The sequence below is a fragment of the Calidris pugnax genome, unplaced genomic scaffold (assembly GCF_001431845.1).
Source record: "Calidris pugnax isolate Ruff unplaced genomic scaffold, ASM143184v1 scaffold248, whole genome shotgun sequence".
NCBI classification, from domain to species: domain Eukaryota; kingdom Metazoa; phylum Chordata; class Aves; order Charadriiformes; family Scolopacidae; genus Calidris; species Calidris pugnax.
Genome location: NW_015090965.1, coordinates 5,420 through 23,450, shown reverse-complemented (window position 1 = coordinate 23,450; position 18,031 = coordinate 5,420). Strand labels below are relative to the sequence as shown.

Sequence of the window (18,031 nt, the reverse complement as noted above, 5' to 3'; positions counted from 1 at the left end):
TATTTCTTACTCTTATACTGAGAAAAAAAACAACAGATAGATAGTCTGACATTACCAGATTTCTCTTCAAGAAATGCTTGTTTTTAACTTACTCATCCTTCCCTGAGGAAAGAAAAGCAACAACTACTTTCAAAATTAATCCATAGACTTAGTCTCATCCACAGATAATGCAAACCCATTAAAATAATGGAAACTTTATTTGCATGAAAAACTTGTTTACAATCATTAATAAATGAAGAATGAACCATTTGCATTTTCCTATTTCATGACACTTATGAAAAATGTATTAAATAAATATTTGTGAACAGATTAAGGTAAGGCAAAATTTAAGATAAAGCCCCTATCCATTGTTCACAAGTTTTGAACATGGCTCACGCTGCAAACAAGTGAAAAAATTCACTAAAGAACTTCAAATTTAACAAGATGTTACATGGGTAATTGAATCACGTCCTCAATCCAAAAACCCAGTAGTAAGTAGTTTTGTGCTCAACCATATACAATAACTTTAAAAGGGTCAGTCTATTCAGAGCAAAACTATTTACAGTTAATACTTTTGATAGAAGCACTTTGTTAGTATTGTGCAATACGTTTATAAAAAATGGCTTCAAATTCCATTTATCAACCATTTGTAAAGTGCTACTATCAATGCCAATTCTGCATTCTAACCCCCTGTAACAATACTGATGTACACTACCCACCGGCATCCCGCTGGTTGTGATGGGCTGAAGGGTGAGGACAGTCCAGCATAGGAATCACCAACGTCACACACCTACTGGTAAACACGTACATGGATGTAACTGGAACCCCCAGGGCGTTTGATCTGCACTCTCAAAAACAACCCAGTAACTCCCTTTTGGTCTTTCCAAAGGTCCGTAACTGCAACATCCTAAACACCGTTACACAATGGGAAAAACTGGACTTGCAGTGTGGTATGAATCGAGTACAGAGTCACTGGAAGGAGCATGCTTTGGGTTTAGGTAAGAGTCAGGATCAGAGCGGTGGGTTTTGGCCCTCGCTCTCCATCTCGCTGTTACTGGGGGGAGGATGGATGGGCAGGATATCCAGCTCATCCACCTGGGGGGTAGGGTGCATTACCACCAGCTGGTCCTGGGGGATGTCGGCTGCCGCCGCCGCTAAATTCGTGATGGATTTGCTCTTCACACACTGAAAGTCAACGTGCCGGCTTTTCCCTTCCTCCTTCTCCCAGGACATGCGAATAAAGGGTCTTTGGACATAGTTGTAGATGACCTCTGGTCGGCCACCGGGTCGCTTCTTCACCTTCTCTTTGTAGGTGGGGTAACCTACGAGACAGCAGAGCAGCAGTTACCCTCCCCTCCGCTCTTTAGTTCAGAACATGGAAGTGTTGTCACCAGATTAGCATTTGTCACTGTCACCATCAACATCCCGAATGGGAATAGATGCCACCCTGGTGTTCTCAACCTTATCTGTGCAAGGGGAACAGCCCCACACTGCAAGGAAAGAGGCTACAGTGCTATCAATCAAGAGACCTTACAGCTGCCTCCCAGAACCTTTGTAGGTGGGGTAACCTACGAGACAGCACAGCAGCAGTTACTGGGACACTGAGTGCAGTGACAGGACAAGGGGTAATGGTTTTGAACTAAAAGAAGGGAGATTTAGTTCAGATATTAGGAAGAAATTCTTTACTGTGAGGGTGGTGAGACACTGGAACAGGTTGCCCAGAAAAGCTGTGGCTGCCCCATCCCTGGAGGGGTTCAAGGCCAGGCTGGATGGGGCTTTGAGCAACCTGTTCTGGTGGGAGGTGTCCCTGCCCAGGGCAGGGGGGTTGGAACTCGATGGTCTTTAAGGTCCCTTCCAACCTGAACCATTCTATGATTCTATGATAATGCATTGCCACCACACAACTCTTCCAGACATCACAGGCAAAGCTACTTGCTCCTTCCTTGAGCCCAAAGGAGCTGCCTCTTCTTAGAACACTATGACCTGGAAAGCTGGAAATGAGATCTCAAAAGTAGAGAACAGCGTGGCTCTGATCTGCAGTTTAATTTCCCAAGTGGAATCCTAGCCCATTCCTCCCAGCTCCACCAAATGATGCAAATACATCATTTTAGACCAATTACCCATTCTGGTTATACTGTGTTTGAGTCATCTCTCCCCTCTGCCTAGGCAATAATTTTCATTACTAGAAAGTTCTGTATTATTATGGGGCACTGGCATTACAGTTTAGTCAAACAGTTGCTCTTTGACTAAAGCAAGTGCCAGCAGAAGTGATCCAGTATTAGGCAGCGTTACAGACAGAACCAGTTCTGGTTTAGTTGAAGGGCTTGTCAGGCTGAAGGCTCACACCTTGTTCAGCCAAACACATTCACCTACTTTAGAGATCACAAGCAGATAAAAGCATTTGGGTTTGGTTGGGAAATTACAAATGTAACTACAACAACTCGGTGAACGAATGATAGAAATCCTGCAAATTACAAAGGCTGGGTTTTTAAATATTTGGGTCAACAGTCAGAAGGAAAGTGAAATGCAAAGAAATCCAGTTGTTACGTTCACGAGATCTGAGACTGAAATGTAGCTGTCTTCTGCAAAGCCAGAGCTGAGATCTTACAGATCAGCCTCCTAACTTACATTTCAGATTAATATTTCTTTGTACTTCAATGATCTGTTTAACAGTTCTGTATTTCCTGAAAGAAAATATTTACCTACTGCTTAACACAACATTTTTCATTTTGAGCCCCGAGAAGGGCACCAGACCAAGAACAGAATATACAAAGCTGTAAAAACGTATCATTACTTCAAAAAAAGTACAGAGGAGATTTTGCATGAAAACCAAAGGGCAAACGGCATGAGATGCAAGTCATAAGTCAGTAGAAACCACTGAAGTTACTCCAGTAGCAGCCACGTACATACACCTTGCAGCACAGCCACCAGCCTGTAACCAGGTTTTCAAGCTGGACCAGTTAATCCTTGGGTACCACTCCCCCTCTGGCCATTCTCTCATCTAACCTCACCAGGGAAGACACCACCAACCCTTATTTCTTCAGCTGCAGAGGTGATCAGAGAGCAGAGAAGCTCAGCAGATCTTTCTCCCCCCAATGCTCCCCTTACCTTCAATGCCCAGGCGGATCTTCTTGAGCCCCCTTTCCTTCAGAACTGATTTGGCCACATCTCGATTTTCAATGTATTTGAAGAATCTATACAACTTCGTGCTGTAAATAACTAAAAATAGATTTTAATGAGGAAAATCTGTATTCAAAGATTAAACTTCTAGTCTAAAAACAAAGATTTCTCTTTTTCACTGTTTTGCTTTACTCTAGGATTTCTTTTTCACCACAGGGGGAGAGACTCAAGAACTCCTTAAAATATCCAGCACAAATCAGAGAAAAATGGCTGAAGGGTCTGTAGAACAGGTTGGTTGCACGTTTCATTTTCCCTATCAATTTAGTCTGTTTTATACACTTAGGGTTTGTTTTTTTGTTGGATTTAGGAATGCAACAGGACAATTCACAGAGCAAAGCACACCGTAGACTCCCAACTCCACCTACACACACAAAAAGAAAGACATCTCAATTTTTTTCCCCCCTTTTTGATGGAATCCTGCACATATTACAGAAATCCTTCCACGCTTCTTCCCAATATGTAAGAGAGATCTGCAAATCAGTTTCAGAAAACCCAGGCTTGTGAAGCTGAACAAGAGGGACACCTTTGAAAATTTGATTATTGCATCTTAAAAGAAGGGACTGGGGCTACCAGTCCCACACAGCTGCACAGACCCAAATCCTCTGTTTATGAAAAGTATAAGTGTAAAAGGCAAGTGTGTGCCTAACTAATTACTTAGGCAGGATGGTTTTTAACTGACGTCATTGAGACATATGAGGAACTAAAAACCTGAGCCAATCGTATTACTACATTAGAACAGCCACATTTGATCTATATTCACATCAACTTCCCTTTTTAGGAAGAGCTGCAGGTTTGCATCCTCCAAAAATGTCAGGAGTTTTTAATTTTGTTGGTGTTTTGGGTGTTTTTCATAAAAAAACCAAAATGAAACAAAACAAAGCAGAACTGTAATACTTTGAAAAGCCTTCTAACAAGAACTTAAACCACTGGAGTACAGAGCATCTCAAGCTCCTACATCCCCGAACACAACCCTGAATCTCAAGTTTTCAAACTGAAGCAACATTTTCAGCTGATAGGAAGGGCACTCCACTCACAGGTGCTTTAACTCATCTATACAAACTGTTACACTTCTGAAATATTAACACAGTTTTTTCCCCAAAAAAGCCTCTAGTTGTTCTCCTACAGTAACTATGACTCCTATCCATTTTCCTCATCAAGCTCTTCCTGAAAAAGTATTTCCCTTCCCCCATAGACTTCACTCAATAGACTTAAATGTAGCACACCACATATGCTTCTGTGAAGCAAAATATTAAGCAGAACTAAGTTTTTATGAGGCATTAGGGATGTTGTAAAGACTTTGCTAACAGCGTTTATGTACAAAAAAGTTAAATCAGCACATTTCCTGCTACCTCTACCATAGCATGGCTTGGTGGAAACAATGAGAAACTTACTTTGTGAATATTCCTCTCCCATTTGTGGAGGATACTCTTCATCCCAGTCAACAACGTCATCATCTGTCAGCACAACAATGTGGCACTCCCTCTCACCACTCTGGGCACTGGCTACCATTAATGGGAGAATCATTTCTTCTAGATAAAACTCAAATTGCTTGCGAGCACCATCGTTTGACAATTCATGCATGAGAGCACCTGGAACAAAATTTAAGCACAGGCACATTTGAAAGGTTAGTAAAGAAATGAAGGCAGGAATAAGAGAGACAGGAGTTCTGGGGTTTTTTTTGTAGTATTTACCACAGACAGCTGTAAAGACATTTAGTCTATTAGTTTGTGTAAGGATCAGAACTTTTTCAAATGTTTACCAGAAGTTCAAACCAATAGGATTGTCCTGCAGACACTAACATTATGTTGGGCAGACAGCAGAGTGACCTTGAGGATATCTCCTTTCTGTTTTACTACTGTTAAACATTTGGTAACTGTGTGTAAGACTCCTCTTGGGCTTCCTAAATTAAACATTATTTAAGCCAGTTGCTGGAAGAGTAGCGTATGCAACCTGCTTTTCATAAGCAGTAGCTTAAGAACAAAGCCTATCAAAACCCTCACAGCACGAGCTGCTAAATCCTCCTGCTAAGGACAAAGTGCTCCCAGAGTGTGACTCAGCAGGCGACACGCCGTGAGGTGGCTGCTGGGGAAGGCACAGGTGCCCCACGCAGATCTCACAGCTGGAATGCTGGATTTTGCCACGTTCCTTACTTTAATAAAGGATACAATTCAGAATTAACCCCCCAAAATATATGCTTAAGTTAGTCTTGCATAATTCAAATTATTTGAATAAATTCTGTACTTACTGAGATCTCTGCATTTAATAGTACTATACTCAAAAGAGATACAGAGATAGTCACAGGCTTCTCTCAACTCCGGAATAGATATCCCATCAGGACAGCGTATCACTCCAGTCTTGTAGTAATCCTGTAGGAATGCAGCAAACAAAAACACAATGCACTTCAACACTCACTGACAGAAACATTCCATCATTTCATTGATGATGCTTTTTCCACAAGCAACCCCCCTAAAATGTCAAAGGGCAGCGTATGTTAGACTTTGTGAATTTTACTGTCCTCAAATTTATCCATTTTCTCAGCTGCTTCTGGAGCAGAGCACTCTAAGTGACAACTATTAATACTGATCATTTTGGTATGTACATACTGTCTTTTATCTATACTTTACTCAGCTTTTGCTATTCCGATTCTGCTGACAAAGCAGTATGGCAGCTCTACTTTCTCACATATCTATACTTTACTCAGCTTTTGCTATTCCAATTCTGCTGACAAAGCTCTACTTTCTCACGTAGATATGAAATACATCATGGGCATTTTCTTCTCAAACTGGTTGACTCTTCTCCTCTTACCTGCAGTAAGTTAACTTCCAGTACCCCATTTCATCTATTTTCAGCACAAGAAGGGGTGAATATACCTGAATGAGGTGAACTAGATGCATAGGAGATGAACAAATTTCTGGCAGTATATTTTTAGTTTATTCCATGTGTGCTTTCTCTTTCCCTGGCTGTCACATGCACATGCCTAGAAAACTGAGAGGTGTTTTCCTACCATGCATTTTTTCCCCTCTAGAGAATAATACAACAGCACAAGAAGGGGTGAATATACCTGAATGAGGTGAACTAGATGCATAGGAGATGAACAAATTTCTGGCAGTATATTTTTAGTTTATTCCATGTGTGCTTTCTCTTTCCCTGGCTGTCACATGCACATGCCTAGAAAACTGAGAGGTGTTTTCCTACCATGCATTTTTTCCCCTCTAGAGAACAATACAATAACAACAGTATTTATTCCACCCACAAAGTCCAGATAGGCAAGTAAGGAGAAATCAAGAAGTTATGCCTCTTAATAGTGCTTGTCCTACCAGTACTTGCCCCTGAAAAACTCACCAGAATAGCACGGAACACAGTGGAACCAATTCCTTCAGCAACTTCATACTCCCCTTTATCATTAGGACGTGTAAAGTTATGTTCTCTGCCTGATCCAAACATCCTGCTCAAGAATAAAAGTAATTTGGTTAGAATTCCTTACTATGATTTTCTTTTTTGTAAATCTAAAAAGTAAAATGTGAAAAATTGTACTAAAATGGCAGAGAAGTCTATTCCAACTTGTATGTACACATGCTGTTCAGTTTAGTTTATGTTTAGCAAGGCTACTGTAATATGGAAAGCGGGATAGTTTAAGCCAGGAAAGTCTAGTTTTAGTTTTCAATCTTAACTTGCTAATACCCTTTGATTAAAACAAAAGCTAGACCAGGCCATTTCCTGCCAGTGCCAAAGGTGGGGAGACCCTGAAACAAGTCTTCTTTGGCATTTGTGGAAGAACAGGTTTTGTTGTGGAATTCTCATTATTTAAAGACATTTGAAGCAGTTTAAGAAACAGAATTTAGCGTTCAAGTACACATAACTCACCTCAATTTCATTTAAAAGATTTAGTTAATTCAAAAGTTAAAATAACATTCTGATAGAAAACACCCATACTTAAGGGTAGCATATACAGCATATTTCTCCCAATAGGATGCAAGGAAAGTTGGACTAAGGAGAAAACTCTAAGTCCCAAACAGTATCTGCAGTATCCCATTAGATCACCAGGAAAAAACCCTGACTGTTTAAAAAAAAACACACCTATGATACAGAATTACATCATATGCTTAAAAAAGTATTGCCACCTACTCCATGCTTTATTTACAAATATACCCCAATGGCAAGACTTTGCTCTCACACTCACAGCTCAAAGCAACAGAGCTGGTGTACCGTGTGCCTCTAGAGTGGAGAACAAAGTAACTTTGGTCACTTAATGATTCTATGTGTTTTCTGACCACTCTTCAAGAAAATAAATAATATTCACAAAAAAGGTAGTCTAGAAGGATACAGGCTGAAGGTAAATAACACATCAGTTACTTTTACCTCCTAGCTAAACTGTTCCTGTTTAGCGTCCTGTCAACTGACATTGGGGGAAAGTGGGTTTATAACTAATTTGCATTTTAGAGCACTATTTCCATATTTTTATTAACCTACTTTTGAATTAGCAGAAGATAAAATAAGCTTGTTCCTTGAGCCAGTCCCAAAGGGAGCTTAACTCAGCAACGCACACAAAAAAAAAATCTAGTGCAAGAGCCAGCACCACTTATTCTGAGGCTGGGCATGAAAAAGGAAACAATTTCACCATGAAACTTCACACTGAGACACCCCCAGTTTGTTAGTCTGGATCTTTACATGTATACACATATACGAATGCCTTACATCAATGATTTAATTCTTTTAATTATTACTTCTATTTATTTACCTTTACTATTTACACAGAGAAGCATTTTTGGCTTTCTCTGTAACTCTTCCCCTTGATTTCTCACAAAACAGGAACCAAGGTACTAGTTATCCCATGCAGTGGTGATTTAAACAAAGCAGAAGTTGTTAATCGTATTTATTATCTTTACCTTGGAAAATAGCTTATATATGTGTTTTTAAAATATGATTATGTCCCAATGGGCTGAGAAACAGCCACATTTTAATAAAAAAGCCAAATCCAAACGGAAACAGACCTTCATTTCTTACTTGCCATAAGTTTGTAAGCAGTGCTCTCTACATTTGTACAATGTAAAACCAGCCAGTATTTTGAGCAAGTGAAGTACAGAATCTTTTCCCACCAAGCAAACATATTAAACACATTGCTCATTATAGTTTCTACAGAAAATATTCTACATTTGTACAATGTAAAACCAGCCAGTGTTTTGAGCAAGCAAAGTACAGAATCTTTTGCCACCAAGCAACATAAATACGTTGCTTGTTATAGTTTCTACAGAAAATACTACATACATATTGTGGACTTTCATTCAACTATTGACCATTTTGAGTGCTAGGTCTCTTGGCTGAAAGGCTCTGACCTGTTACACTATCTGTTTGACATTCCTCTCTCCAAAAAAAGCATTTCAGAAGATAGATGTGCTGAGCTTGAACATGGTCAGCGTAGGCCCCTTAAGCAAAATAAATTCCTTCAAGGTCTTCCTCCCTGCTATTTTGAAACAGACTATCTATACTTGCTACTTTGTCTTACGAAGCAACTAGCTTTAAAAACAGGAGATGGAACAAGGCAGACTGAACTCAGAAGCAATGCTCAGTGAGATGGAAGGAAATGAGTATATCATGACATGTTAATTTACTTATGAACTCTTTTGTCTCTAGGTAATAGACATCCATTGGCATCTCTGCTAAATACAGAAGAAAACTTACATCTGCTTTTTAAAGACCTTTGCAAATTGATAATATTAAATGTTAGCCGATCAGCTGTAGCAATACGAGTTCAGCAGCTATTTAAACAGTTTTAATATTACAAAGTGTTTATGGCTCTTCTATAAGCAGAGATTAAGAAAAAAAAAATAGATACAAACCTGCCCAACATTGTATTAGGTTGTGCAGTAAAGATAGAAGGATCTACAACAAATCTGGTGTTGTCCACTATGAGCGTTACTCGTTCAGAAGTTCTGACATTCCGAGCTCCCTCTTTTCCATTTTCATACACAAATACCATCTCCCCACCAGCCTTGCAGCTCCCATCAGAACTTGACTGGCTGCTGTTTCTGCTGCTGTTCCCCATGCTGACCACGGAACCGTTGGGGGAAGTCTTCTGAGGGCGAGGGCTGCTTGGTCGAGATGAACTGTGATCCTTTTCTCGATCTTAGGCAAGAGCAAGGTAGAAAGAGAAAAAGCAAGAAATGAAATTATAGATCTACATAAGATCTATGCAGCTTATGCCTTTCCGGGCACAAACCCAGCAACTTGGTAAGTTAAGTACAGATTCTTTCAATCACATCTATTTTAATTAGAGAAATTTCAAAAATAACTGTACGTATATGAAATCCTGAAGTTTCTACCACTTAGACATCAGTCGTCTCATCTCCCCAAAGCCTTTACAACAAAAATTTAGCATTCTAGTACTGAAAAAGCAACTCAACACGATACAGAAGCTATGCATCACAGTTTGTGTTCAGTCCTGTAGTTCAAAGAAACAAACCAAGTTTTGTCACTTATAAGAAAAACAGGTGTTTCCTGTATTCCTCAATACCTAAACCCTACCAAGTAAAGGTGAAGCGTTTAGTCAATTATAATCCTGGAAGAAATTAGACTGCTTTTGTGATTTGAACTAAGTAAGAGCATTATGTAGGAATTATGACCTATCAAAGGCAGTACCAGGTAACAGCACACATAAGAAATATGTATGTTGTGGAATCAAGAAATAATGCTTTTAACAAAATAGTAATTAAGTTAAGAATTTTAATCCTGAAAAAACTATTGATCTGAACACACCAGAATGATACTGTCTTGTTGGTGAAGTGACATTCCTGATGCATGGAGTGAGCTGAGATTCTGCTCTTTCATGGGATGAGTCACGAGATCTGTCACTTGATCTGCGTCTGTCCCTTGATCTCTCATGTCCACCACTTGCACCATGAAAGCTCATTTTTGTGTAGTCTATTCCTTTAGCAATACGAGACGAGGTGCTGAAAACAGAAATAAGGGAAACATTCAGCATTTCAAAGTTTCAGAAACATTCTGCATCTAAATTTTAAAAGCATCCACACTCCATGTACATGTTTTGAAGACTAGTATTATCCACCTTCATTTTCTTTGTTTTACTCATGCTTATATTTACAAACAAGAACAACAACTTGGAACATTAAGAAGACAGCAAGAATTACCTGTTTATTGCTGTGTGATCTGGAGAGACACTGCCTGATCAGTTGAACTTGTCTGTGAAATACCTTCCAGGCCAGGTAAATCATATACAACTGAGCATTTTATTTTGATTCATACTGTTAAATTAAATTTTCTAATCAAACCATGAAATTAAAAGTCTTTTTTTTTTCTTCCCCCAGTGAAACCTGTTAAAGAAAGCCCTTCTCAGAGCAAAAGCTTTTTGTACTTGACTTCACTTTCCTCTTGCAACTTGCATTTTACAAAGGTGGTCAAACTAGTTGATACATCAAGTCACACCAGCCAAGGATTTATTTCTGCACATGCTTTTTTAAATGTTCAGTTACTCTCTGAAGGAACAATAGTAAGCCACCAGAACTCAGACAGCAAATATGTGAACTATATTATTAAATCCAAGACCTACAGCACTGTCAGTAACAAGTTGGATGTTTGTTATAAACTAGCAAATTTTAATATAACAGTTTAAGATTTTTTTTTAGACCGTAATTAAGCTATGTTACATTCCTGAATTTATGATACTGATTTTGCAATTAATTATTAAACCTACTAATAAAACCTAGTCAATTTCAAGATCCAGTACTTTCAAAAACTATCTAAAAATTCAGTATTACTAGGATGTTTGTTATAAACTAGCAAATTTTAATATAACAGTTTAAGATTTTTTTTTAGACCGTAATTAAGCTATGTTACATTCCTGAATTTATGATACTGATTTTGCAATTAATTATTAAACCTACTAATAAAACCTAGTCAATTTCAAGATCCAGTACTCTCAGAAACTATCTAAAAATTAAGTATCAACTTGCAACAGCTATTGTTGCGTTTTACCAAAAATACTTACATATTTTATTTCTGCTCTATAAACCAGAAGTTTTTATATCAGGACAGCACAGACATATCTGTGTCCCTGCACCCCTAAATTCCTAAATCAGTTCCTTTGCTATTTGCCTTTCAAGCATGGGCATGACAACACTCCTTATTTACCAGTTGAACTGAGGGAACTTTCCAAAAGCCTCAGGTACTGGAGAACCAAGACAGACGTCTGCACAGCTCCAAGGTCTGACAAACAAAGAAGGGTCATAATTTCCCACAGGAGCCTCAATGCCCCACTTGCTCACAGCCTGCAAATCCCACAACTTTTACCAAGAGACCTTAAATAGGACTGCGAGGAATGCTGAAGGATTCAAGAACACAAAGAGGTAAGAAGAATGACCTAGCTAAAAAAAGCACAACAAATTTTAAAAGAATGAACTGTACAAGCAAGTTGAGCAGAATGTCCTCTTTTTAAGTTGCTTAGATATAATGACTCAAAAAATGAACATCTAGTATGACATGTTTCAGCTTCAGGTTTCTGCGACCAATAACAAGAGGAACTTAAATCGGAACAAAAAGGCTACGACAGATCTGATACAGTTTATAGTGGCACAAAATTAGTATTAGCACAATGCAAAGAATAAGAAATGTACCTCTCAGCTAAGGAACACAAGCTTTTCACCACTCCATTTGAATGAGAGAAGGATCTCGTACCCAATAAAGCAGAAGCTTGATGCAGAGAAAATCTACTGCAATACTGTTTCCTGCCAAGCCTAAAATACACTGCAATAAGACATGCATCTTTAGGATGTGAAGTCAGCCAAAGGTCTATTGAATAAGGTAAAAGAACTGCAAGCCTCGCTTACGGCTGGAAATGCTCAGATTTACAGCCCAAGAATAAAGATGATGCAACCATTTTCATTAAAAGGAAACAGAATTTTCCTCAGGACTTTCAATGCAATTCGAATGTATTAAGATATATAGCATTTCAGCACAGCTAATGTGTCTCCTTATCTGTTAGAGCAAGGTAAATTCTGTATTATGAGAGTGAAATGTACAAAAGTTTGCAAGAATGACATCTGCAATCCTCCCTTTCAAGATATAGAAGACTTTCAAGAATAGGAACACCTTTGCACCTGTCCTTTATATATATGCCTACAAAATAGAACCATTTTAACAGGTACAAAATATGCCCATAAAATATCAGAACTATGAATTACAGCCTAAAATTAAAATTTAACTTGAAACTGAAGTCTAGCCCCTGTTTAGACAAGATAATAGTCACAACTACTGCAGCTAAACTTGCCAAGAAATGGTCACGTTTTTAAAAACAAAAAAAACCCTCTATATCTCATGTGCCCCTAAAGGGTTTATATTTGTACATCATGGCATAACCAACTGTCCCACAAAGGGGGGAGCAAGGGGGAGAGTGTGAAAGGAGAACTCAAACACATACATAGCAGTCTTGTGACAAAATACCTCAGCAAATCCCGATAAAGCCACATGTGATCAGGCCTTTGTTAAAGCAGCACTTTGATCCTAGCCCTGATAATATTTCTAACAATGCTGTGAGAAATCAAAGTTTTACAGGTGCCACATTTTATAGTATCAAAACGTATGACTCAGTATTTCTCAACCGCTAAAGCGTTCTGGTTGCTTTAAATAAGGGAAACAGCTAGAAAATGAAACTGAACCCCTGTAAGGACATGCAGGCTTATCATGCATTTTGGCAGAGCAGATATGAATTACCATTTAACAGAGAAGGCAATTAAAACGCGATTCTTAATCCAGAAAACTATCTAAAGCCACATTGATTACCCCTCTAAGCAGTGACTCAGAGTTCACACTGAAGTAGGGCGAGCCCTAGTTAATAATCTCATTAAGGGAGCTGAGAAGAACAGGTGCTACAGGAAGTAGCACTGACTCAGCTGGCATCAGACTTCCTCCTTAGTCACGGCTCAATTAAGGACTAAACACGCCAGGCACGACTTTCAGCTGTACCTTCCCAGTATCAGAACTGGGGCCGCTTCTGCCTTGGTAGGTACAGCCAGCACGCCTGGGAGGAGAGGGGAAGAGATTAATGTGTCTCCTGCTACCAGCCAGGTCCATCCCTTCGGAGCAAGGGCACGTGAACCATCAATTCAGCACACCGCTCTATGGAGGAGGCAGAGGCTGCCAGCCAGAGGAGTACAGGATCCTTAAATATTAAATCAACTGGTCTTGAAACGGACAGATCAGTAAATAATTTCAAAAAGCTGTTCAAATCGCAGCTGGCCACACCGTTCATTTGCTCTGCTTCTATGGTGTGCTTTCCTCCCTTTAGTGTACAGATTAATGCTGTGATTAATGCACATTATCTATTAGCCAGAAGATGGAAGATACAAGCCAAAATTGAAAGACTTCTGAAAATTCCAAGAGTTTGGCTTGAGACAGGATCATCTGAATCATGAATCTTCACTCATCTTAATAACAACCATCTAAAATGTCAATCTTAAATATCATCACTGTTGAGTCACAATACATACACAAAAAAAATTATTTCTTTGATCTGTTGCGTATACACCTGAAAAAATCTGAAGTTCCATTTGCTCAACACTATGTGTACTCCGGTAAATACTACCACCAAAATACAACTTTGCTCTACAATAAACAAGACAACTAAAATGAGTTTAAATCTGAACAAAGGTAAAACAAAAATCTAGTAGATCACAAGAGACAAGTCACTAGTTTTATCCTGCAATATTTGACAAGGAAAACTGTGTCACTGAGCTACTCTAGGCTGAAAAAGGAGCTACATCTGTGGCCAGTACATATGAAAGATGACCCAGGGCTCATATTTTCCTGTAAAGCAGCTTTGGAAGAAGTTGCAAATGTTCAAAAAAATGAAGACATCAGAACTATCAAATAATTTTTATTTTTTTTTGATAGAACGACTTGTTAATAATATAATTTTTCTCTGCCCTAACAAAGCCATTGGGAACAGGAGGTTGTCTCTGCAGGGAAATGCAAAAACCATTTGCTCCAAACCAGCAATGCAAAGCTTGTTAGGAGTTACTTTATTTCATACATTACTAAGACCAAAACATTCTCCTTCTCCCCACTGTTTTAAAACACTGATTTCTTAAGTTGCTAACTAAGACTTGGCAGTGTATTTTGTTCAAGTAGTCCTAACATTTGTAGAAAATGGAACTACAAACCCATCCCTGGTGATGCAAGCAAGCCAAACTGGCATTCACTAGGGAGTTCCCCAGTTGTGTTGATGCAGCCACCTACCAACGCCAATGGAAAAGTCACCAACAAAAGCAGAGCTGCCCCATTTGCAAAAGCAGGCAAACTGTTAGAGAGTATTGTGTTTCCCAGAAGCATCGTGCAGACCAGATGAAGCACCAGGGCTTCTCCAACAGCAGCAAACCGCTGATAATTAAAAGTGCCTGGAAGCTGTGGCACCTGGCTGCCACGCTACATAAAGCTGTAACTTCAGTCTACACCAGTCCATAGTGCTCCGCACAGTGCATTGCTTCAAGCCTCCAAAAAGTCAGAATAGTTTCAGATAGCTTTCTCTCTCTGAAAAGAAGTATTTACAATGTCAACTTTTAATTAATTTCCCAGCCTATGACCACTAGCTGTGCTCTGTGCTGTGGAAGCCATTGGCAATGACTGAGGCACACCACCAGCATATAAGCAAAATTTTCTCCTGCATACTTAATAATACAGTCTTAAATTAAGCACAATATAAGAGGGAAAAAAAACAAACCCAAAATTTTAAACCCACAGCCTGATTTCCTCATTCACTAAATCTGGAAACAAACCTCATGTGTGTAGACCATGTCATACCCAAAAGTTTGTGAAGGGAAGATAAGAGAGTCTTGCTTTATCAATTACTTTCCTACCGGGGAGAGGGGGATGGACATGACAACTCAAGATTCCAATCCTATGAATATTGGTACATTAGACTATCTTCATAAATTCAATATACAGTTTTTCCCAGCTCCAAAGGAACATTGGGGCACTAACACTGCACCCATTCAAGAACTTTAAGTCAGTGACAATTTATTTTCCCCCTCAGTCAGGGATCAAGGAAGCTCTGACTTTGTAAAGGCAAGAGGCATTTTCTTTAGAAGCAGCTGCTTCACAAAGAAAACCAAATAAGCTCAAGGCTTTATTTAAGCAAACCTATTTAATACGATGTAAAGGAGGAAAAAGAGCACCATCAAAATGGCACACTTGTCATACTGGTATACTTCATATTTTTGCAGTAAGGGAAGAGCAGTTTTTAAAAAATGTAAATGCCCTTCAATTTAATGATGCTTTGGAATCATCTGTGGAAGGAGAGCTTCAGTTTGTTTAATTTATACATAACAACATATTGCTCTGAATATATTACTAATGATTAAAATAAGTCATTAAACTGGATTAGTTTTACTGCCAAAACAATTAGCATGTATTCCAATACAAAAACTTAATATGCATCCTACTGATTACTGCCAATAAACATATTCTTTTTTATAAATCCAGCTCTTGTCTACACAGAATTATGGTGCTAAACCAATATACTTACTACCCCCAAAACCACCCTAAATTCTTATCTAAATGAAAAGGATGCAGCAATGAAATATTAGCCAAGATTTTTTACCCCTTTTTTTTCTTCCTTTTATCTTCTAAAACTTGCATTAACTAACTCTTCTTAAAATATAAACTTAGATCCAATCCTTTCCTAGGACAATTCACATAATCAACACTTACAGAAATGGGATATAGAGCTTTATCTATACACTAAATTACAGATACATTGCTATCAGGCTTTAGAAGAAAAGAAATCTATTCTGCTCATATTGCCAGGACTTACACAATGACAATGCTTATACCCCCTTCCTCCCCCTGAAGTCTGTTCTTTGTCAGCAGACATTTCAATTGACCAGTGCACACAAAGGACAGTACTTTCCCTTTTCCTCATTCTTCTCCTGAATAATGCCCACAGATTATTCTTGTTAACGGATACGCACCTTCCTCTTGTATCTATCAGGGAGGAAACACAAAAGCATGGAAATAATTTTGAAATCAGAGCACAAAGGAATTCTGTTCCTTTCAAGAAGGCTGCTTTGAAAGCCAGATCAGCATCCTTTGGCATTACTTGTTAAGTTCAGCATATTTGGCGTTTCCATCATTTCTTCAGTAGTTCACTGCACCATCAGCGAGCCTTACTTTTTCCTCCATCATCTTCCCCCCTCAAGGATAAAGAGATCGCAGCCACACAGTCCATTAAGCGTTCAAAGACGCAACCCCCTCTAGATATTAATTCAATTCCATGTCTCCCAGTGACTGACTCAGCCATGCGTAGTGCGATACTGACGTCTGACCCCGCAGCCTCCTGCGAGCTCCATTCCTACTTGCCGTCTCCCCATCCCTCGGCAGCCATTGGGCACCGCCACTGACAGGCAGGGTGGGGAGCGCGCGAGAGGAGAGAGCTGCTGGGTACCCTGCCAACTACCATCTGCCAAGCTATTTCTAGTCCTGCCAGCTCGTCGGGTTTCAGCACACAAAACACCACATCTCAAAAGGTTATCGCTAACTTTTTCTCTCCTCGCAGCTCTCCTTTGCCATCACGATCGCTCCAGGTAGACAAATCCATACAAGTTTCAGGGGACGGTTAATTTGTTCCTGCACACTCTGCCAGGATTAATATCTTAAATTAATTCACCTTTCACTGAGTTCATAAGCAATAGCCTTTTGAGAACAAGGCAGCACAGCCTCCATTTTTTAACTACGAACATCCCTTTTCCACTAACCCTAAGCCAGGAAAAATGCACTATGCTTTGTGACAATCTAAATATTAGTATATAATTATATTCATCAGTATGCGTACTGATCAGAAATCAGTTCACCAAGTCCTGATGTAGCATATTTTCACATCAATGGGTCATCAAATGCTTGACAAGTCAAGCCCACCAAGCACAAAAAGCAAAGCAAATTAATACATGTAGCCGGATAAAATTTTCTAAAGGTTTTTTCTTCGGGGGAGGATAAGCAAGCGTTATGCTACAGCTTTTTTTAAATGATTCTTTTTAGAGTGTCTGTAGGCTGTTTTAAGGAGCCACAATACACTGGAGGAACAGTTTAAAAGCTAGCCTTACAATAAATAAAAATCAAGATGTCATAAGCTGTAGAGTGGAAATTAAAATATGATGAAAGCTGAAGGAATAAAGGGGACTGTTCAGCAAAAGACTGCTGTTATAAAGAAGAAGACAGCAAGAAAAACAAGAGACATGATTAGAAAGGCAGGAGAGCATCGGCATTCTAGCCTGAAGAGTCAGCTCCTCAGTCAGGGAAGGAAAATTTCTGCTCACACAATTCCAACTACCTGAGCCAGTGAATTTTCTCCTGTTCTTAGGGTCTTGTGAGGGTTCACACAACCACCCTCTCTATGCCCCAGGGGCAGAATAATTCTTAGGGTCTTGTGAGGGTTCACACAACCGCCCTCTCCAAGCCCCAGGGGCAGAATAACCCATCATAGTCTTGTAAGCCTTTTCTTGCCTTCAAAATAAGCCATGGAAGATGTAGCTATAATAAGCTTGATAAAATTTTCTAAAGGTTTTTTCTTCAGGGGAGGATAAGCAAGCATTATGCTACAGCTTTTTTTAAATGATTCTTTTTAGAGTGTCTGTAGGCTGTTTTAAGGAGCCACAATACACTGGAGGAACAGTTTAAAAGCTAGCCTTACAATAAATAAAAATCAAGATGTCATAAGCTGTAGAGTGGAAATTAAAATATGATGAAAGCTGAAGGAATAGAGGGGACTGTTCAGCAAAAGACTGCTGTTATAAAGAAGAAGACAGTAAGAAAAACAAGAGACATGATTAGAAAGGCAGGAGAGCATCGGCATTCTAGACTGAAGAGTCAG

At 39.2% G+C, this 18,031-nt stretch overlaps 1 protein-coding gene across 1 annotated transcript; it reads right to left on the bottom strand.

Annotated features, from left to right (window-relative positions):
- Positions 1-163: 163 nt before the first annotated feature.
- BTBD10 (BTB (POZ) domain containing 10) lies at positions 164-16,482 on the bottom strand. Its single transcript, XM_014952564.1, has 8 exons — positions 16,137-16,482; positions 9,913-10,106; positions 8,997-9,282; positions 6,502-6,604; positions 5,405-5,525; positions 4,551-4,748; positions 3,088-3,198; positions 164-1,301 (listed from the first exon to the last, which is right to left on the bottom strand). Exons 1-8 carry the CDS (start codon positions 16,259-16,261, stop codon positions 991-993), a joined length of 1,449 nt encoding a protein of 482 aa, XP_014808050.1. The 5' UTR covers positions 16,262-16,482; the 3' UTR covers positions 164-990.
- Positions 16,483-18,031: the final 1,549 nt, after the last annotated feature.